The sequence below is a fragment of the Artemia sp. Qi Xiang Cuo genome, chromosome 17 (genome assembly GCF_049724085.1).
Source record: "Artemia sp. Qi Xiang Cuo chromosome 17, ASM4972408v1, whole genome shotgun sequence".
Classification (NCBI taxonomy): Eukaryota; Metazoa; Arthropoda; class Branchiopoda; order Anostraca; family Artemiidae; genus Artemia; species Artemia sp. Qi Xiang Cuo.
This window is the reverse complement of record NC_142810.1, coordinates 33,048,102-33,065,977: the sequence shown is the minus strand read 5'-3', so window position 1 is coordinate 33,065,977 and position 17,876 is coordinate 33,048,102. Positions and strand designations below refer to the sequence as shown.

The 17,876-nt window shown below is 35.1% G+C and overlaps 2 protein-coding genes across 4 annotated transcripts in view; one reads left to right on the top strand and one right to left on the bottom strand.

Moving 5' to 3' along the window:
* Window positions 1-4,257, bottom strand: part of 14-3-3epsilon (tyrosine 3-monooxygenase/tryptophan 5-monooxygenase activation protein epsilon) — a 30,318-nt gene extending 26,061 nt beyond the window's left edge. Inside the window, exon 1 of the mRNA XM_089103070.1 lies at window positions 4,132-4,257. Coding sequence (XP_088959196.1) covers window positions 4,132-4,195 — 64 coding nt within the window. The 5' untranslated portion in view covers window positions 4,196-4,257. The remainder of the gene's footprint in view (window positions 1-4,131) is intronic.
* A 56-nt stretch (window positions 4,258-4,313) lies between these two features.
* Window positions 4,314-17,876, top strand: part of LOC148942118 (INO80 complex subunit B) — a 104,667-nt gene continuing 91,104 nt past the window's right edge. The window contains exon 1 of one of the 3 annotated variants that reach the window (XM_089103069.1): window positions 4,314-4,346. The gene's annotated coding sequence lies outside the window, so the exon portion shown is untranslated. Of the gene's footprint in view, window positions 4,347-4,467; window positions 4,582-17,876 lie in introns of those variants that run through there. The other 2 variants (XM_089103066.1, XM_089103068.1) reach the window with 2 other exon arrangements.

Below are 17,876 nucleotides of genomic sequence, written 5' to 3'. Positions count from 1 at the left end.
TGAAGTCATAGCAGAGCATTACAAGGATGAAAATCCTTAATTTTGCTCTAAGCTGTGATTTAAGGTAACATTAGCTGCCTCAGAGTTATTTTCAGCAATGCTGACTGTCTAACTTCTAAGTTTCAAGAAATTAAGAGTGTTGCTGCATCAGGCACTTCAGACATTTACACCTTCTGTGAAGTGAGACCAAAAAGAATTACTATTCATCTGACAGAACAACAGATACAGATACCAAGATACAAAATTGTTAGCAACCTATCAAAGTGGGAAGGAAGGGGAACTGTACTATACATCCCAGAAACTTTTCAGGTAGGAAATATTGATACTGATTATGCACCTTATTTAGAACAAGTTTGGATATCAATAAACCTCCCTGGTGAACCAATTCATATTGGTAAAATTTACAAAAGTCCAAGTTCCCCTAATTTAGAGAAGACCCTCTATGAAGTTATAAAATCAATTGATAAAAAAGTTGCACTGACAGGAAACCTTCTCATAGTTAGGGATTTTAACCTAGCTTCCATTCAATGGATAAATGGTTGCAGCTACTCTGGACAATCAGTTGAACCATTTCTTGAGTGCCTAGCACACAATTCACTTTACCAAGCTGTAAACTTTCCAACTAGGTACTAGGATGGCCAGTCACAATTATTATTGGACCTTCTAATAGTAAGCAATCATGAACCATTATTGTAGTGAAGAATAAATGTAGCCCCACTGCCACCCTTTGGTGCAAGCAATCACACTGTTATACAATGCTCCCTTAGACTGTACCCTAAAAAATCAGTTTTTACAAAACATGCATATAGAGATTACCATCTAATAAGGCAAGAATTGACAAGATATAATTGGTTTTTTATCACTGAGGATGATGTTGATAAATCATGGAATATGATAAAGAAAATACTGCTAGAGGTCTCAAAGAAAAATACTACAGTAAAATGGGCTCAAAACCAAAAACACTGCCATTTATGACCAAAGAAATAAGAAGAGCAAGAAATAAAAAGAAAAAGTTTGGAGACTCTATAAGCAGAATATACAAAATAAGAATAACTACACAAAATCAAGTCAGAAATCTATCCAGGAAGCTATCTGAACAACATGAGGAGGCTATAGCAGCAGCAAGCAAGTCAAATCCAAAACACTTTTGGAATTATGCCTCTGCCCATAAACCTGGAAGACACTTGGTTACACAACTAAAAGTCAATGATTGTGTAGTAGACAACCCAGAAGAAATTGCTAATGCTGTAAATAGGTATTTTACATCTGTATTTACTCTGCCTGATAATGCCCCTCTTCCAACCCCCCTACCTATACCATCATAACCTGTATGCCCTCAATAGCTGTCAACAGGGTTGATCTAGAGACACACCTAAAAAATTGAACCCAAATGAATCAGTGGGACCTGATGGTGTACAAACAAGGCTTCTAAAAGAGCTGCATGTTGAACTCTTGGGTCCACTAGCTATACTTTTTCAGACATCTCTTGATGAAAAGTGTATCCCACAAGATTGGTACTCAGTACATATAACCCCCATACACAAGGGTGGTAGCAAAGAGAATGCAAGTAATCACAGGCAAATAAGCATCACCTCTAGAGCTGGGATGCTTCTAGAAGGAATTGTTGACACTGCAATTTTGAAACACTTAAAAATCAATAAACAATCCTCATCATGTCAACATGGCTTTAAGTCTGGTTGGTTGGTTGAAACAAACCTGATTGATACTTATAATTATGTCACAAAACTTCTGGACCAGGGGTTCCCTGTTGACATTATATTACAGGATTTGGCAAAGGCATTTGACAGTCTGCCATAAAGTACTTCAAACCAAGCTCCAAGCTATTGAGGTGAATGAAGATCTGGCACAGTGGGTTCCTAACAGATGGCTAAAATATTTGCAAGGAATGGAAGAATGTTCTTCTCTGAGGTGGTTGCTGTTGGAAGTGGTGTCCCCTAGGGGCAAAGTAATGGGTCTGACTATTCAATCTATATATAAACAATGTGCCAAAAATCCTTAATAACAAATAGCAAAGTTAATAGCATCAGCTATGCTGATGACTCAAAACTTATTGGTTGTGCAGATACAGCAGAAAATATTGAGTCAACACAACTGGACCTTGACACACCCACTCACTGGACTAATATTTGGAAGCTTGAATTCAATGCAGCCAAATTCAAGACTCTCCACCTGTGGAAGGAAAATCCACACATTCAGTACCATATGAATTGTAGTGATGGGTCTTGCAAGGCTATTTCAGCAGCCACGCAGAGAGATCTTGGTGTCCTGGAAGATGACAAGTTGAATTTCCATATTTATGCACAAGAAACGATTGCAAAGGCTAACCAAACACTGGGCTTAATCAGAAGAATGTTCACCAGCAAATCTCTGAATCTTATTACTAAGCTGTATAAGAGTCTAGTTCAACTAAAGCTTGAATTTGGAATGTATGTTGCATGCCCCATCAACAAGACTGACCAAGCAGCTATGAAATCAGTCCAGAGGAGGGCAACAAAATGTATTAAAAACCTCTGTGATGTCCCATATCCATCACGTGTCTGTAAGCTCAGAATACCATCTTTAACATATAGATGCAAACAAGGCAATGTGATATCAGCATACAAGCTTCTACATGATCAGGATACCATTCCTGACCTTTTCCAACTGGACAATTCAAAGAGAACTTGTGGTCACCCCCATAACCTTTTCCAGAAATAAGCAAATACCAGACCAAGGAACAATAAGGAACCTAATGGTACAATTTTTATTTGTTTAGTATGTTTCCTTCTAAAGTGGCAAAACACAATATGTTTACCCTTATTTTAGTGCTCTTTCCAAATATTACCTTAAATAGCAGCTTGGAGTAAAGTAAGGATTTGTTGACAATCAAGAATTTGTTTAGTAACGAGGTGTATTTTAATGAACTGTAGCTTCCCAGGCAAGTTTCTGCTTCTTTCAGAGCCACTCAGAATCCAGCCTCCATTTAAAAATTTCAGCAGAGTTAACAGTTACTGTATGTTTAGTTTGTTCTGGTCACTGACAATTCTTGAGGAAAAGAATCAAGTACAGACTCTGGCTCAGGTACCCTGCTTTGCAAGTTTCAGCCAATGACCTCTGGTTCTTAAATTAGGACCAACAACAGGGAACGGTCAATATCTACCAAATCATATTTTTGAGTTAGTACTAAAGTGAATACACCATTTGTTGCCTTTTTTTTATGCTTATTACTAATATAATAAGCATTTCTATCGGAAATGAATTTCAGCCCCCCCCCCCCCTTGTATATGCCAATTCAGGGTTAGGTTAGGTATAACCTATATCGGGGGGGGGGGGCTGAAATTCATTTCCGATAGAAATGCTTATTATATTCGTAATCAGCATAAAAAAAGGCATCAAATGGTGTATTCACTTTATTCCTAACTCAATAATATGATTTGGTAGATATTGACCCAGGGAACAATGGTGGGAGTGTTGACTTCCATTGGTTTGTAGGTTAGAATGACATCATCTTTTTTCTCCTGTAAACAAGTGTTAGGAGTTTGTTTAGATAGTCTTGCAAAATAAAAGAGAGTTCCTGGATACCTGATACCATTTTAATATAATGTCATCCAAACCCTAAATTTCTTTCTTGAAATAGAGAGGCTAGAGACATTCCAACTTCAAGCTTGGGGCAGACCCACCCCTGAAAGTTCTTGAGGAAAAGAATTAAGTACCTCTGGCTCAGGTACCCTGTTTTGCAAGTTTCAGAACAAAGATGGTTCTTAAATTAGGACCAACAACAGGGAACAATGGTGGGAGTGTTGAACAGTCCCTGAAAGTTATGTTTTCCTAGCCTAACCCCTTTCCAAGATAGCCAAAAGTAGCTAAAGTAGAATTTTACTAACTAAGTAAATGAAGCTTTCTGGAATATTTCTTGAGCCTAAAGTAGGCTAAGTCATAGAAGTTTTCTAATATTTCTAAATGCATTCTTTTCCCCTACAAACGATACTGACCTTTGATGGACAATTTTAGTGGGATATGAAAAACATTGTTCCCAGAGCCTAATGCCAACATAGTTTATGAAACATTATCTGGTCAACTTATTTTAGCCATACAAAACAGTAAACTTCAACTTTACATTTGAAACCTTACCGTCATATCTTTCAGCTTGTTCAGCAAGCTTTGCTTTGTAAACATTATCCTCTCTATCTGCCATTTTAAAAACGATTCGTTAGGATAAAACGGTTCTAAATTTACACGGATTTTAGCCTCGCCCGCCTTGATGATGAATGTGAGTAAATATGAAAATAAAATAACTAATGTCAACAATTGAACATAAATACAAATGATGACTATTGTGTGAAAAAGTAAAAATCAATGATTCTTATTTAAATTTTTTTGTTTATACATAGCATTATTACACAAAAAAATGATTTCTTACCAATTTAGAAACCTGCTGGAAAAGTATAAATTGGCGAAAATTTTAAATAATAAAGACGAGCTAGGCCTACAGCGAAATATTAATAATACAGGCATAGGCCTAATTTACAAAGATTTTGAGAAGGAGATTCCTTCCCTGTTGAAATACTAAAATTATAGAAGGTAATAGACCACCTGTGAAGCTGTGTCAAGTTATAGGCAGTGCAATTCTGGTCCATAGCCTACCATAAGTAGAGACCAAAGTGGGCTCTATAGCCTTGGCCTATCTACTATTAGGCCAATTTTTTTTTCAATAAGTCATTTGTACATGAGGAATTGTCTTAAAAACTTTAGAAGGTGCTCATTCGATTTTAAAACGAAGATTGTAGTGCCTTTTTAATCATCAAAAGTGATCAGAGGATAACCTGCCCCCTCCCCCCCCCTACCATGCCCCGTTTAAGGTGATAGCCTATGTGCATGATAATACTATTTCTACAATGATTACTACCACTAAGCCTATTAAGCTGAAAATTCAAGAGAATGATGAAGAAAAAGTTGAACAAATCTAAACACACCACATGCATACAGGTTGTCAAAAAGGTAGCCTGTATCAGCAATAGTTCAGGAACAGCTTAGAGTATTAAATTGAAACTTACCAGAGATTTTAAGCTAACCAGAAGTCACTAGGCCTATTTGCATGCCACTGAGTGGTAGATCCAGGATTTTAGGAAGGGGTCATTATATTTGTCATTATGCTGTCAGCTCTGTAAAGCTATTTACAAAACTACATTTATAGAAGCACTATCAACATTTTTCAACAAATTCTTGCCTCCTATTTTGACTTTTAGAAAATCTATCGGTAAAATTCTACTTTAGTTACTTTTGGCTATCTTGGAAAGGGGTTGGGTTAGGAAAATGAAACTTTCAGGGATGGATCTACATGCTAAGGTATGTCACCGGAAGGTACTTTGAAGTAACTACCTCCACTCATTCCCCCCTCTATATAATGGTAAATTACTGCACATTACTAGTTGTTTTAGCTCACATTTCATCCTATATTACTATCATAATTATAAATCAATGCTTACCTTACACAACTTCAGCTTTTAACCTTGTTCATTAAAATATATTCCAAAATCCTATTTTTCTTTAACATTCATCTCTTTAAACTTATTTACTATATAGCTGACCTGCTTATGAAACCCCTTTGTGATGTCAGAACTTTGTTATCATAACTGTTTTAAGGGTGTGTTGATAAGCAAGCCATTTAAAATATTAATTAGGGATAGGATTTGACAAGAGATAAGACCAGTAAAAAAATCCAAATTGTTTTTACAGGACAATTTATGTTATGAGAAAATGTTTTTATTTTTAGAGGTCCATGCGCTCATAAAGTTTCCGTTGAGTTTATTGAAAGACTAGCATGGACTTTCTTTAGTTACGGACTCTCCATAAAACGTTTAAAACTGCAAAGATGTACCTTAGCCAGGGGGGGAGTTGTGCTTGGGGTGAATTTCTAAGGGGAGAATTTTCCTTTGGGAGGGAAATTTCAGATGAGTCAATATTCTGGGGGAAATGTTACACTGGGGGGTATTGACGGAATTACTATATGAAATTCTTTTTAATTGTTTTACATTCTCTTTGCCAAATTTTTTATTTGGAGATGTTCCGGGGGCTTTTTCCTGTGCGTTTTGTTTTCTGGGAAATAATTTCCACGGAAGGGGGCATTTCTGGAGTGACCAAGAAACCGATATATAGATTAAAGTCTTCTTCCAATGAAAAAATGCTAAGGAGAATTTTTCAGGGTGAATTGAGTCCACAAGAAATTTTACAAAGAAGGGAGATTCTCAGCAAGGAAAGAATTGTCAGGAGGGAATTTGACGGGGGAGGTGCACTTTACATTGGATGAAATTTCCATGGAGGAGTTGTGTGAGGGCGAGGGGTATATTTCATCGAGAGTGAGCCGGATTTAGTAGCATTATTAGAAAAACAAACAGAAATTATGCCATATATGAAGGATTGCCCCTCCTCAATACCTTATTCTTTACGCTAAAGTTTGACTGTTTACTAAAATTGAAAAAAGAGGCTTTTTAATTAGAATAGGAAGCTTTTTTAAAAGTGCTAACAGCTTTAGCGCAAAGAGCAAGGTATTGAGGAGGGGCGACACTTCATGTCCGGAATAAACCTGCCAAAACTAATATGCCAATTGTTTTTTAATTTTTAAAGCACTGTGAGTCAAAATGAAAGCAGTATTAGCTGAAAAACGTTCAGAAATTAAATAAAAAACTATTTTTTTTAACTGAAAGTAAGGAGTGACGTTAAAACTTAAAATGAACAATAATTATTCTGTATATGAAAGGGGCTGTCCTCTCCTCAACCCCTAGCTCTTTATGCTGAAGTAACGTAAAGAGCAAGGCGTGGAGGAGGGGACAGTCCCTTTCATATACCGTATAATTGCTGTTCGTTTTAAGTTTTAATGTCGCTTCTTACTTTCAGTTAAAAAAAAAAACTTGTTTTTATTACCTAATCTAATAAAGATAATACTTTTGTCAGCATATGAAGAACCGTGTATATTGCAATTATATCTGTCTGGTTTATGTTCAAAGTAACACAAGAGACAAAAATTAACATACAAGAGAGTAGTGAAGAATTATGGTATACAAAGTAATATTTGGCAGGGATAATCACTTGTGATAAATCACTAGGGGTGGCAACATGATTAGATGATTTTCGGGGATTTGGGGAACCAAATTTTTTTTGGGGTGGCACATAATTTTCTGGGGAAATCCTTGAGAATTTGGGAATAGTGCAAGCCCTGCTTGATTTCTAATCAGGAAAATCGAAATGCTTAAACCACACGAGAAAAGAAAAGCTTCGACTTTGCGATTGACACAATAAAAAATTGCCGCAAAATTAATTCAAAGTCAACCAAACACCGCCGCCTCTTCCAGCGGCGTGCCAGCGACGTTGTGACACTTCAGTGGTGGTCAACCGAGCCTCTCGTTGGTGGCGTTTGGTTGATGTGCCGGCATGGTGCTGGGGTCTAGGTAAGACACAGATCGCTACAAACATCAGAATCAACTTAAGAGGACAAGTTATGTCATGGGAAGATGTGTTTGAAATCCCCCTTTGCCCCAAACTCAAAATTTTCCAAAATTCTACTTTAGAAGCTTTTTTAAATATTTCTAAAGTGCTAAGACATAGAGCGCTAAAAACATCAGAATCGACTTTAGAGGACAATTTATGTCAAGGGAAGAGGTTTTTGAAATCCCCCTTCCCCCAAACTCAAAATTTTCTAAAATTCTACTCTAGAAGCTTTTTAAATATTTCCAAAGCACTAATAGATAGAGCGCTAAAAATATCAAAATTGACTTCAGAGGACAAATTATGTTATGGGAAGATGTTTTGAAATCTCCCTTCCCCCAAACTCAAAATTTTACTTTAGAAGTTTTTTTAAATATTTCTAAAGCACTAAGACATAGAGCGCTATGTGTTATTTAAACACACTATGTGTGTATTTAAAGCGCTAAAACATAGAATGCTACAAACATCAGAATAGACTTTAGAAGACAATTTCTAAAAATATTTCTAAAGCACTAATAGATAGAGTGCTAAAAACATCAGAATCGACTTCAGAGGACACGTTATATCACGGGAAGAGGTTTTGAAAATCCCCCTTCCCCCCAAACTCAAAATTTTCCAAAATTATACTTTAGAAGCTTTTAAAATATTTCTAAAGCATTAATAGATAGAGTGCTAAAAACATCAGAATCGATTTCAGAGGACACGTTATATCACGGGAAGAGGTTTTGAAAATCCCCCTTCCCCCCAAACTCAAAATTTTCCAAAATTTTAATTTAGAAGCTTTTTTAAATATTTCTAAAGCGCTAAGACATAGAGCTCTACAAACATCAAAATCAGCTATAGAGGACAAATTATGTCATGGTAAGATGTTTTTGAAATCACCCTTCCCCCCAAACTCAAAATTTTCCAAAATTCTACTTTAGAAGCTTTTAATATATTTCTAAAGCACTAATAGATAGAGTGCTAAAAAGATCAGAATTGACTTCAGAGGACACATTATATCACAGGACGAGGTTCTTAAAATCCTCCTTCCCCCCAAACTCAAAATTTTCCAAAATTCTACTTTAGAAGCTTTTTAAATATTTGTAAAGCACTAAGACATAGAGCGCTACAAACATCAGAATCGACTTTAGAGGACAATTTATGTCATGGGAAGATCTTTTTGAAATCCCCCTTCCCCCCAAACTCAAAATTTTGCAAAATTGTTACTTTAGAAACTTGTTTAAATATTTCTAAAGCGCTAAGACATAGAGCGTTACAAACATCAGAATCAACTTTAGAAGACAATTTATGTCATGGGAAGATATTTTTGAAATCCCCCTTCCCCCAAACTCAAAATTTTCCAAAATTGTTACTTTAGAAACTTTTTAAAATATTTCTAAAGCTCTAAGACATAGAGCGTTACAAACATCAGAATCAACTTTAGAAGAAAATTTATGTCATGGGAAGATGTTTTTGAAATCCCCCTTCCCCCCAAACTCAAAATTTTCCAAAATTCTACTTCAGAAGCTTTTTTAAATATTTCTAAAGCGCTAAGACATAGAACGCTACAAACATCAGAATCAACTTTAGAGGGCAATTCATGTCATGGGAAGATGTTTTTGAAATCCCCCTTCCCCCCAAACTCAAAATTTTCCAAAATTCTACTTCAGATGCTTTTTTAAATATTTCTAAAGCGCTAAGACATAGAACGCTACAAACATCAGAATAGACTTTAGAAGACAATTTGTGTCATGGGAAGATGTTTTTGAAATCCCCCTTCCCCCCAAACTCAAAATTTTACAAAGTTTTACTTTAGAAGCTTTTTAAATATTTCTAAAGCACTTATAGATAGAGTGCTAAAAACATTAGAATCAACATTAGAGGACACGTTATATCACGGGAAGATGATTTTAAAATCACCCTTCCCCCCAAACTCAAATTTTCCAAATTTTACTTTAGAAGCTTTTTAAATATTTCTAAAGCACTAATAGATAGAGCTCTACAAATATCAGAATGGACTTCAGAGGACACGTTATATCAAAGGAAGATGTTTTTAAAACCCCCTTCCCCCCAAAGTAAAAAATTTCCAAAATTCTAATTTAGAAGTTTTTTAAATATTCTAAAGCACTAATAGATAGAGCGCTACAAATATCAGAATCGACTTTAGAGGATAAATTATGTTATGGGACTATGTTTTTTGAAGCCCCCCTTCCCCCCAAACTCAAAATTTTCAAAAATTCTAATTTAGGAGCTTTTAAAATATTTCTAAAGAGCTAAGACATAGAGTGCTAAAAAAATTAGAATCGACTTTAGAGGACACGTTATATCACGGGAAGAGGTTTTTAAAATCCCCCGTCCCCCCAAACTAAAAATTTTCCACAATATTAATTTAGAAGCCTTTTTAACTATATTTAATGCTCTTTTAGATAGAGCGCTAAAAATTTCAGAATCGACTTCAGAGAACACGTTATATCACGGAAAGAGGTTTTTAAAACCCCCCTTCCCCCTAACTCAAAATTTTCCAAAATTTTATTTTAGAAGCTTTTTAAATATTTCTAAAGCACTAATAGATAGAGTGCTAAAAACATCAGAATCGACTTCAGAGGACACGTTATATCACGGGAAGAGGTTTTTAAAACCCCCTTCCCCCTAAACTCAAAATTTTCCAAAATTCTACTTTAGAAGCTTTTTAAATATTTCTAAAGCACTAATAGATAGAGTGCTACAAATATCAGAATTGACTTTAGAGGATAAATTATGTTATGGGAAGATGTTTTTGAAATCCCCCTTCCCCCCAAACTCAAAATTTTCTAAAATTCTACTTTAGGAGCTTTTCAAATATTTCTAAGGCGCTAATACACAGAGTGCTAAGATCATTAGAATCGACTTTAGAGGACATTTTATATCACGGGAAGAGGTTTCAAAAATCCCCCTTCCCCCCAAACTCAAAAATTTCCAAAATTCTACTTTATAAGCTTTTTTAAATATTACTAAAGCACTAATAGATAGAGCGCTAAAAATTTCAGAATCGACTTAAGAGGACACGTTATATCACGGGTAGAGGTTTTCAAATCCCCCTTCCCCCCTAACTCAAAATTTTCCAAAATTTTATTTTAGAAGCTTTTTAAATATTTCTAAAGCACTAATATATAGAGTGCTAAAACATGAGACTCAACTTCAGAGGACACGTTATATCACGGGAAGATGTTTTTAAAATCCCCCTTCCCCCGAACTCAAAATTTTTCAAAATTCTACTTCAGAAGATTTTTAAATATTTCTAAAGCACTAATAGATAGAGCGCTACAAATATCAGAATTAACTTTAGAGGATAAGTTGTATCATGGGAAGAGGTTTTTAAAATCCCCCTCCCCCTCAAACTCAAAATTTTCCAAAAGTCTATTTTAGAAGCTTTTTAAATATTTGTAAAGCGCTAAAAGATAGAGCGCTACAAACATAAGAATCGACTTCAGATGACAATTTATGTCATGGGAAGATGTTTTTGAAATCCCCCTTCCCCCCAAACTCAAAATTTTCCAAAATTCTTACTTTAGAAACTTGTTTAAATATTTCTAAAGCGCTAAGACATAGAGCATTACAAACATCAGAATCATCTTAAGATGACAATTTATGTCTTGGGAAGATGTAGATGACAAATTATGTTATGGGAAGATGTTTTTAAAATCCCCCTTCCCCCTAAACTCAAAATTCTCCCAAATTCTACTTTCAAAGCTTTTAAATATTTCTAAAGCACTAATAGATAGAGCACTACAAATATCAGAATCGACTTTAGAGGACAAATTATATCATGGGAAGATGTTTTTGAAATCCCCCCTCCCCCGAAACTCAAAACTTTCTAAAATTCTACTTTAGAAGCTTTTTAAATATTTCTAAAGCGCTAAGACATAGAACAATAAAAACATCAGAATCAACTTTAGAGGGCAATTCATGTCATGGGAAGATGTTTTTGAAATCCCCCTTCCCCCAAACTCAAAATTTTCCAAAATCCTACTTCAGATGCTTTTTTAAATATTTCTAAAGCGCTAAGACATAGAACGCTAAAAACATCAGAATAGACTTTAGAAGACAATTTGTGTCATGGGAAGATGTTTTTGAAATCCCCCTTCCCCCCAATCTCAAAATTTTCCAAAGTTTTACTTTAGAAGATTTTTAAATATTTCTAAAGCACTTATAGATAGAGTGCTAAAAACATTAGAATCAACATTAGAGGACACGTTATATCACGGGAAGAGGATTTTAAAATCCCCCTTCCCCCCAAACTCAAAATTTTACTTTAGAAGCTTTTTAAATATTTCTAAAGCACTAATAGATAGAGCGCTACAAATTTCAGAATCTACTTCAGAGGACACGTTATATCAAGGGAAGAGGTTTTTAAATCCCCCTTCCCCCCAAACTCAAAATTTTCCAAAATTCTAATTTAGAAGCTTTTTAAATATTTCTAAAACACTAATAGATAGAGAGGTAAAAATATCAGAATCGACTTTAGAGGATAAATTATTTTATGGGAATATTTTTTTTGAAGCCCCCCTTCCCCCCAAACTCAAAATTTTCTAAAATTCTACTTTAGGAGCTTTTAAAATATTTCTAAAGCGCTAAGACATAGAGTGCTAAAAAAATTAGAATAGACTTTAGAGGACACGTTATATCACGGGAAGAGGTTTCTAAAATCCCCCTTCCCCCCAAACTCAAAATTTTCCAAAATGTTTATTTAGTATCTTTTTTAAATATATCTAATGCAATTCGAAATAGATCGAGAAAATTTTCAGAATCGACTTCAGAGAACACGTTTTATCATAGGAATAAGTTTTTTAAATCCCCCTTCCCCACAAACACAAAATTTCCAGAGATTATATTTTTCAAACTTTTAAAAAAGTTCTAATACACTAAGATATAGAGAGCTAAAAACATCAGAATAGACTTCAGAGGACACGTTATATCACGGGAAGAGGTTTTTAAAATCCCCTTCCCCCCAAACTCAAAATTTTCTAAAATTCTACTTTAGAAGCTTTTTAAATATTTCTAAAGCACTAATTGATAGAGCGCCACAAATATCAGAATCGACTTCAGAGGATAAATTATGTTATGGGAAGATGTTTTTGAAATCCCCCTTCCCCCCAAACTCAAAATTTTCTAAAATCCTACTTTAGGAGCTTTTGAAATATATCTAAAGCTCTAAGACATAGAGTGCTAAAAAAATTAGAATTGACTTTAGAGGACACGTTATATCACGGGAAGAGGTTTTTAAAATCCCCCTTCCCCCCAAACTCAAAAATTTCCAAAATTTTACTTTAGAAGCTTTTTTAAATATTACTAAAGCACTAATGGATAGAGCGCTACAAATTTCAGAATCGACTTCAGAGGACACGTTATATCACGGGAAGAGTTTTTTTAAAATCCCCCTTCCCCCCTAACTCAAAATTTTCCAAAATTTTATTTTAGAAGCTTTTTAAATATTTCTAAAGCACTAATAGATAGAGTGCTAAAAACATGAGACTCAACTTCAGAGGACACGTTATATCACGGGAAGATGTTTTTAAAATCCCCCTTCCCCCGAACTCAAAATTTTTCAAAATTCTACTTCAGAAGCTTTTTAAATATTTCTAAAGCACTAATAGATAGAGCGCTACAAATATCAGAATCGACTTTAGAGGACAATTTATGTCATGGGAAGATGTTTTTAAAATTCCCCTTCCCCCCAAACTCAAAACTTTCCAAAAGTCTATTTTATAAGCTTTTTATATATTTCTAAATCGCTAAGACAAATAGTGCTAAAAACAAAAGAATCGACTTTAGATGACACTTTATGTCATGGGAAGATCTTTTTGAAATCCCCCTTCCCCCCAAACTCAAAATTTTCCAAAATTGTTACTTTAGAAACTTGTTTAAATATTTCTAAAGCGCTAAGACATAGAGCATTACAAACATCAGAATCAACTTCAGATGACAAATTATGTCATGGGAAGATGTAGATGACAAATTATATTATGGGAAGATGTTTTTGAAATCCCCCTTCCCCCCAAACTCAAAATTTTCCAAAATTCTACTGTAGAAGCTTTTTAAATATTTATAAAGCACTAATAGATAGAGCACTACAAATATAAGAATCGACTTCAGAGGACAAATTATGTCATGGGAAGATGTTTTTGAAATCCCCCTTACCATTCATCCCATTCCCCCTTCACCCTCTAAAATCTGGTTGATAATTTGAAATTTGAAAAGCCTTATTTTCCACGGGGGTATTTTTATTTGGGGGGGAGGGGGATTTTAAAAACCTCTTCCTGTGATATAACGTGTCCTCTGAAGTCGATTCTGATGTTTTTAGCACTCTAAGTCTTAGCGCTTTAGAAATATTTAAAAAAGCTTCTAAAGTAAAATTTTGGAACATTTTGAGTTTGGGGCAAAGGGGGATTTCAAACACATCTTCCCATGACATAACTTGTGCTCTCAAATTGATTCTGATGTTTGTAGCGCTCTGTGTCTTACCCAGACTCCAGCACCACGCCAGCGCATCAACCAAACACTGCCAACGAGAGGCTCGGTTGACTGCCACTGAAGTGTCACAACGTCGCTGGCGTGCCGCTGGAAGAGGCGGCGGTGTTTGGTTGATTTTGAATTAATTTTGCGGCAATTCTTTATTGCGTCAACCGCAAAGTCGAAGCTTTTCTTTTCTCGTGTGGTTTAAGTATTTTGATTTTCCTGATTAGAAATCAAGCAGGGCTTGCACTATTCCCAAATTTTCGGGGATTTCCCCAGAAATCTATGTGCCACCCCAAAAAAAATTTGGTTACCCAAATCCCCGAAAATCATTCAATCATGTTGCCACCCCTAGTGATTTATCACTAGTGACTGTCCCTGCCAAATATCACTTTGTATACCATAATTCTTCACTATTCTCTTGTACGTTAATTTTCGTCTCTTGTGTTACTTTGCATAAAAACCAGACAGATATAATTGCAATATACACGGTTCTTCATCTGTTGACAAAAGTATCGTCTTTATGAGATTAAGTAATAAAAACAAGTTTTTTTTTTTTAACTGAAAGTAAGGAGCAACATTAGAACTAAAAACAAAGAGCAATTAGACTATATATAAAAGGGACTGTCCCCTCCGCTACAACGTGTTCTTTACGTTATTTTACCATAAATACCTAGTGGTTGAAGACGAGATAGCCCCTTTCATGTACGGAATGATTATTTGTCGTGGTAAGTTTTAACATTGATCCTTACTTTCAGTTAATAAAACTTGTTTTTATTTAATTTCTGAACGTTTTTCAACTAATGCTGGTTTTATTTTGGCTCCCAGTGCATGAAAAATTAAAACACAATTGGCTTATTAGTTTTGGCAGATTTATTCTGGATATGAAGGGTTGCCCCTCCTCAATACGTTGCTCTTTACACTAAAGCTGTTAGCACTTTTAAAAAAGCTTCCTATTCTAATTAAAAAGCCCTTTTTTTTCAATTTTAGTAAACAGTCAAACTTTAGCGTAAAGAATAAGGTATTGAGGAGGGGCAATCCTTCATATATAGCATAATTTCTGTTTGTTTTTGAATAATGCTGCTAAATCTGGCTCACCCTCTATGAACTATACCCCGCCCCCTCACGGAAAACTCCTCCGTGGAAATTTCATCCAGCGTAAAGTGCACTTCCCTTCAAATCCCCTCCAGACAGTTCTTTCCTCGCTGAGAATCCCCCCTCTCTGTAAAATTGCTTATGGACGATTCACCCTTAAAAATTCTCCTTAGAATTTTTTCATTGGAATAAGAGTTTAATCTCTATATTGGTTTCTTGGCCACTCCAGAAATGCCTCCTTCCATGGAAATTATTTCTCAAAAAACAAAACTCACAGAAAAAAGCCTCCAGAACATCTCCAAATAAAAAATTTGGCAAAGAGAATGTAAAACAATTAAAAAGAATTTCATATAGTAATTCTGTCAATACCCCCCAGTGTAACATTTCCCCCAGAATATTCACTCATCTGAAATTTCCCTCCCAAAGGAAAATTCTTCCCTTAGAAATCCACCCCAAGCACAACTTCCCCCCTGGCTAAGGTGCATCTTTGCACTTTTAAACGTTTTATGGAGAGTCCGTAACTACACGAAGTCCATGCTAGTGTTTCAATAAACTCAACAGAAACTTTATGAGCGCATGGACCTATAAAAATAAAAACATCTTCTCATAACATAATTTGTCCTCTAAAAACAATTTGGATTTTTTTTAGTGGTCTAGGCTATTTCTTTTCAAATCTTTTCCCTAATTAATACAGCTTAAATGGCTTGGCTTATCAACACACTCTCCAACCCCATGGCATTTGCATGCTATGATAAGCAAAGTTGTGACATCACAAATAGGTTGCTTAGGTCAGTTATATAGTAAACAAGTTTAAATGGATGAATGTTAAAGGAACTTTAGAAGCTTTTTAAATATATCTAAAGCACTAATAGATAGAGCGCTACGAATATCAGAATCGACTTTGGAGGACAAATTATGTTATGGGAAGATGTTTTTGAAATTCCCCTTCCCCCAAAACTCAAAATTTTCCAAAATTCTACTTTAGAAGCTTTTTAAATATTTGTAAAGCGCTAAGACATAGAGCGCTACAAACATAAGAATCGACTTTCGAGACCACATTATATTATGGGAAGAAGTTTTTGAAATCCCCCGTCGCCCCAAACTCAAAATTTTGTCAAGTTCTAGCCTTCTTTTCGATGGGGGGGGGGGGGGATATTTTCCCCGGGGGGTAAAGTATTTGGACAGTTTGATGTCATAAAATAATTATTTCTATGTAATAGGGCAACTAAAAAATTACATAATAAAAGCGAGGTATATGCAAATGTTTTTAACAAAAAAAAAAAAAAAAAAAACATCCTTGTATAAAGTAAATGTAATCTTTCATTTAAGTTTTTTTTTTTGAACAAAAAAATCAAAAAAAAATCAGACAAAAAAATCAGTGCCGACTCGAAAGCATTACGGTTTCTGCCAAAGTTAAATTTCTGCTACCTGGGACTAAACAAGCCGAATGATTCAATTTTCTACTGTCGAGGCAGTCTTAGAGTTGTATTATAACCATAGCATGTTATTGAGAAGCAGGAATTGTGATAACTGTGGCCAGATTTGCGTAAAATATAGAAATTCGTTTTGTTGCCAGAAGTATAGGCTTATACCTATCCGAGGTGACTTTGAATATTCTCAGTTAAAGTGTAATTTTTCAAAATCGGTCTACGACAAAACATTGATGGCTGGTTCACATCTTTCTCTGCTAAACAATTCCCGTTTTTTGATGATTTGGCTTCAAATACTGCCTCCAAGGGAGGATTTTATGATCAAAAATGTTATTTGTTGTAAAAAAAAAACCTTTGTGGATTGGAGCCAGTTCTACAGAGAGGTTTGTATGTACATATGTCATTCAAACTCCGCTCCTTTGGGAGGAGAAGGAGTCACTGTTGAGATAGATGAAGCCAAATTTGGGAAGCTTAAATATAATCGTGGTCGGATTGTTATGGATGCTTGGGTATTTGGTGGAATAGAGTAAGGGACTGGCAATTCATTCATGGCTTCTGTGCCGGATAGAAGTAGTGCCAAATTGTTGGGAATTATCCAAAACCAAATCCTGCCAGGGACAACAATTATCAGTGACTGTTGGAGGGTCTACGATTGCCTGGCTAGCCAGGGCTATTATCATTTACACGTCAACCACAGCATAAATTTTGTTGAAGCTGCAACAGGTGCTCACACACAAAACATCGAAAGACACTGGCTTGAAGTTCGAGAAAATATACCCAAATATGGCAGAAGAGAAGAACATATGGAAGGATATCTAGCAGAGCACTATTTAAAAAAAAATATTCAATCTCCTTGAGAATGCACCATTTCATGAAACACATATCGGAGCTTTATAACCCCAACTAATTTGTTTTTTATGGGTATTATTTACTAGTTCATTTTTAAAACGTTGTAACAGAAAATATGGCAATTTACGATATCTAACCACATTTTTTCTTAAAGAAAGTAAAATTTTTTTTTCCAAATTGGTTAGTGTAGCAATCTTCATTCTTGAAGCTACAAGATTTTATTTAAGTGAAAATCGGGAGGGTGAGAGCGGGGGTGTAAGTAAATATTTAACTAGAGAAAAATCGGTACTTGTGCATTATAAATAACCCACCACCATACACGAAAGAAGCTAAGTTTGGTTACTGCTAATGAAATAAAATAAAATAGGATGAATATAATAGTTTAGAAACAAATTTGGGCTACATATTTGCATATTAGGGGGTGGGGGTAAATTATAGCATATATTAAATACGTAATCTAACCTAGATACCTTTTTTCCTCCCTAAACCCAAAAAAACAACAGTTTAAATATTGTAAACGCAATAAGAAATCACGCTTTTTGATCC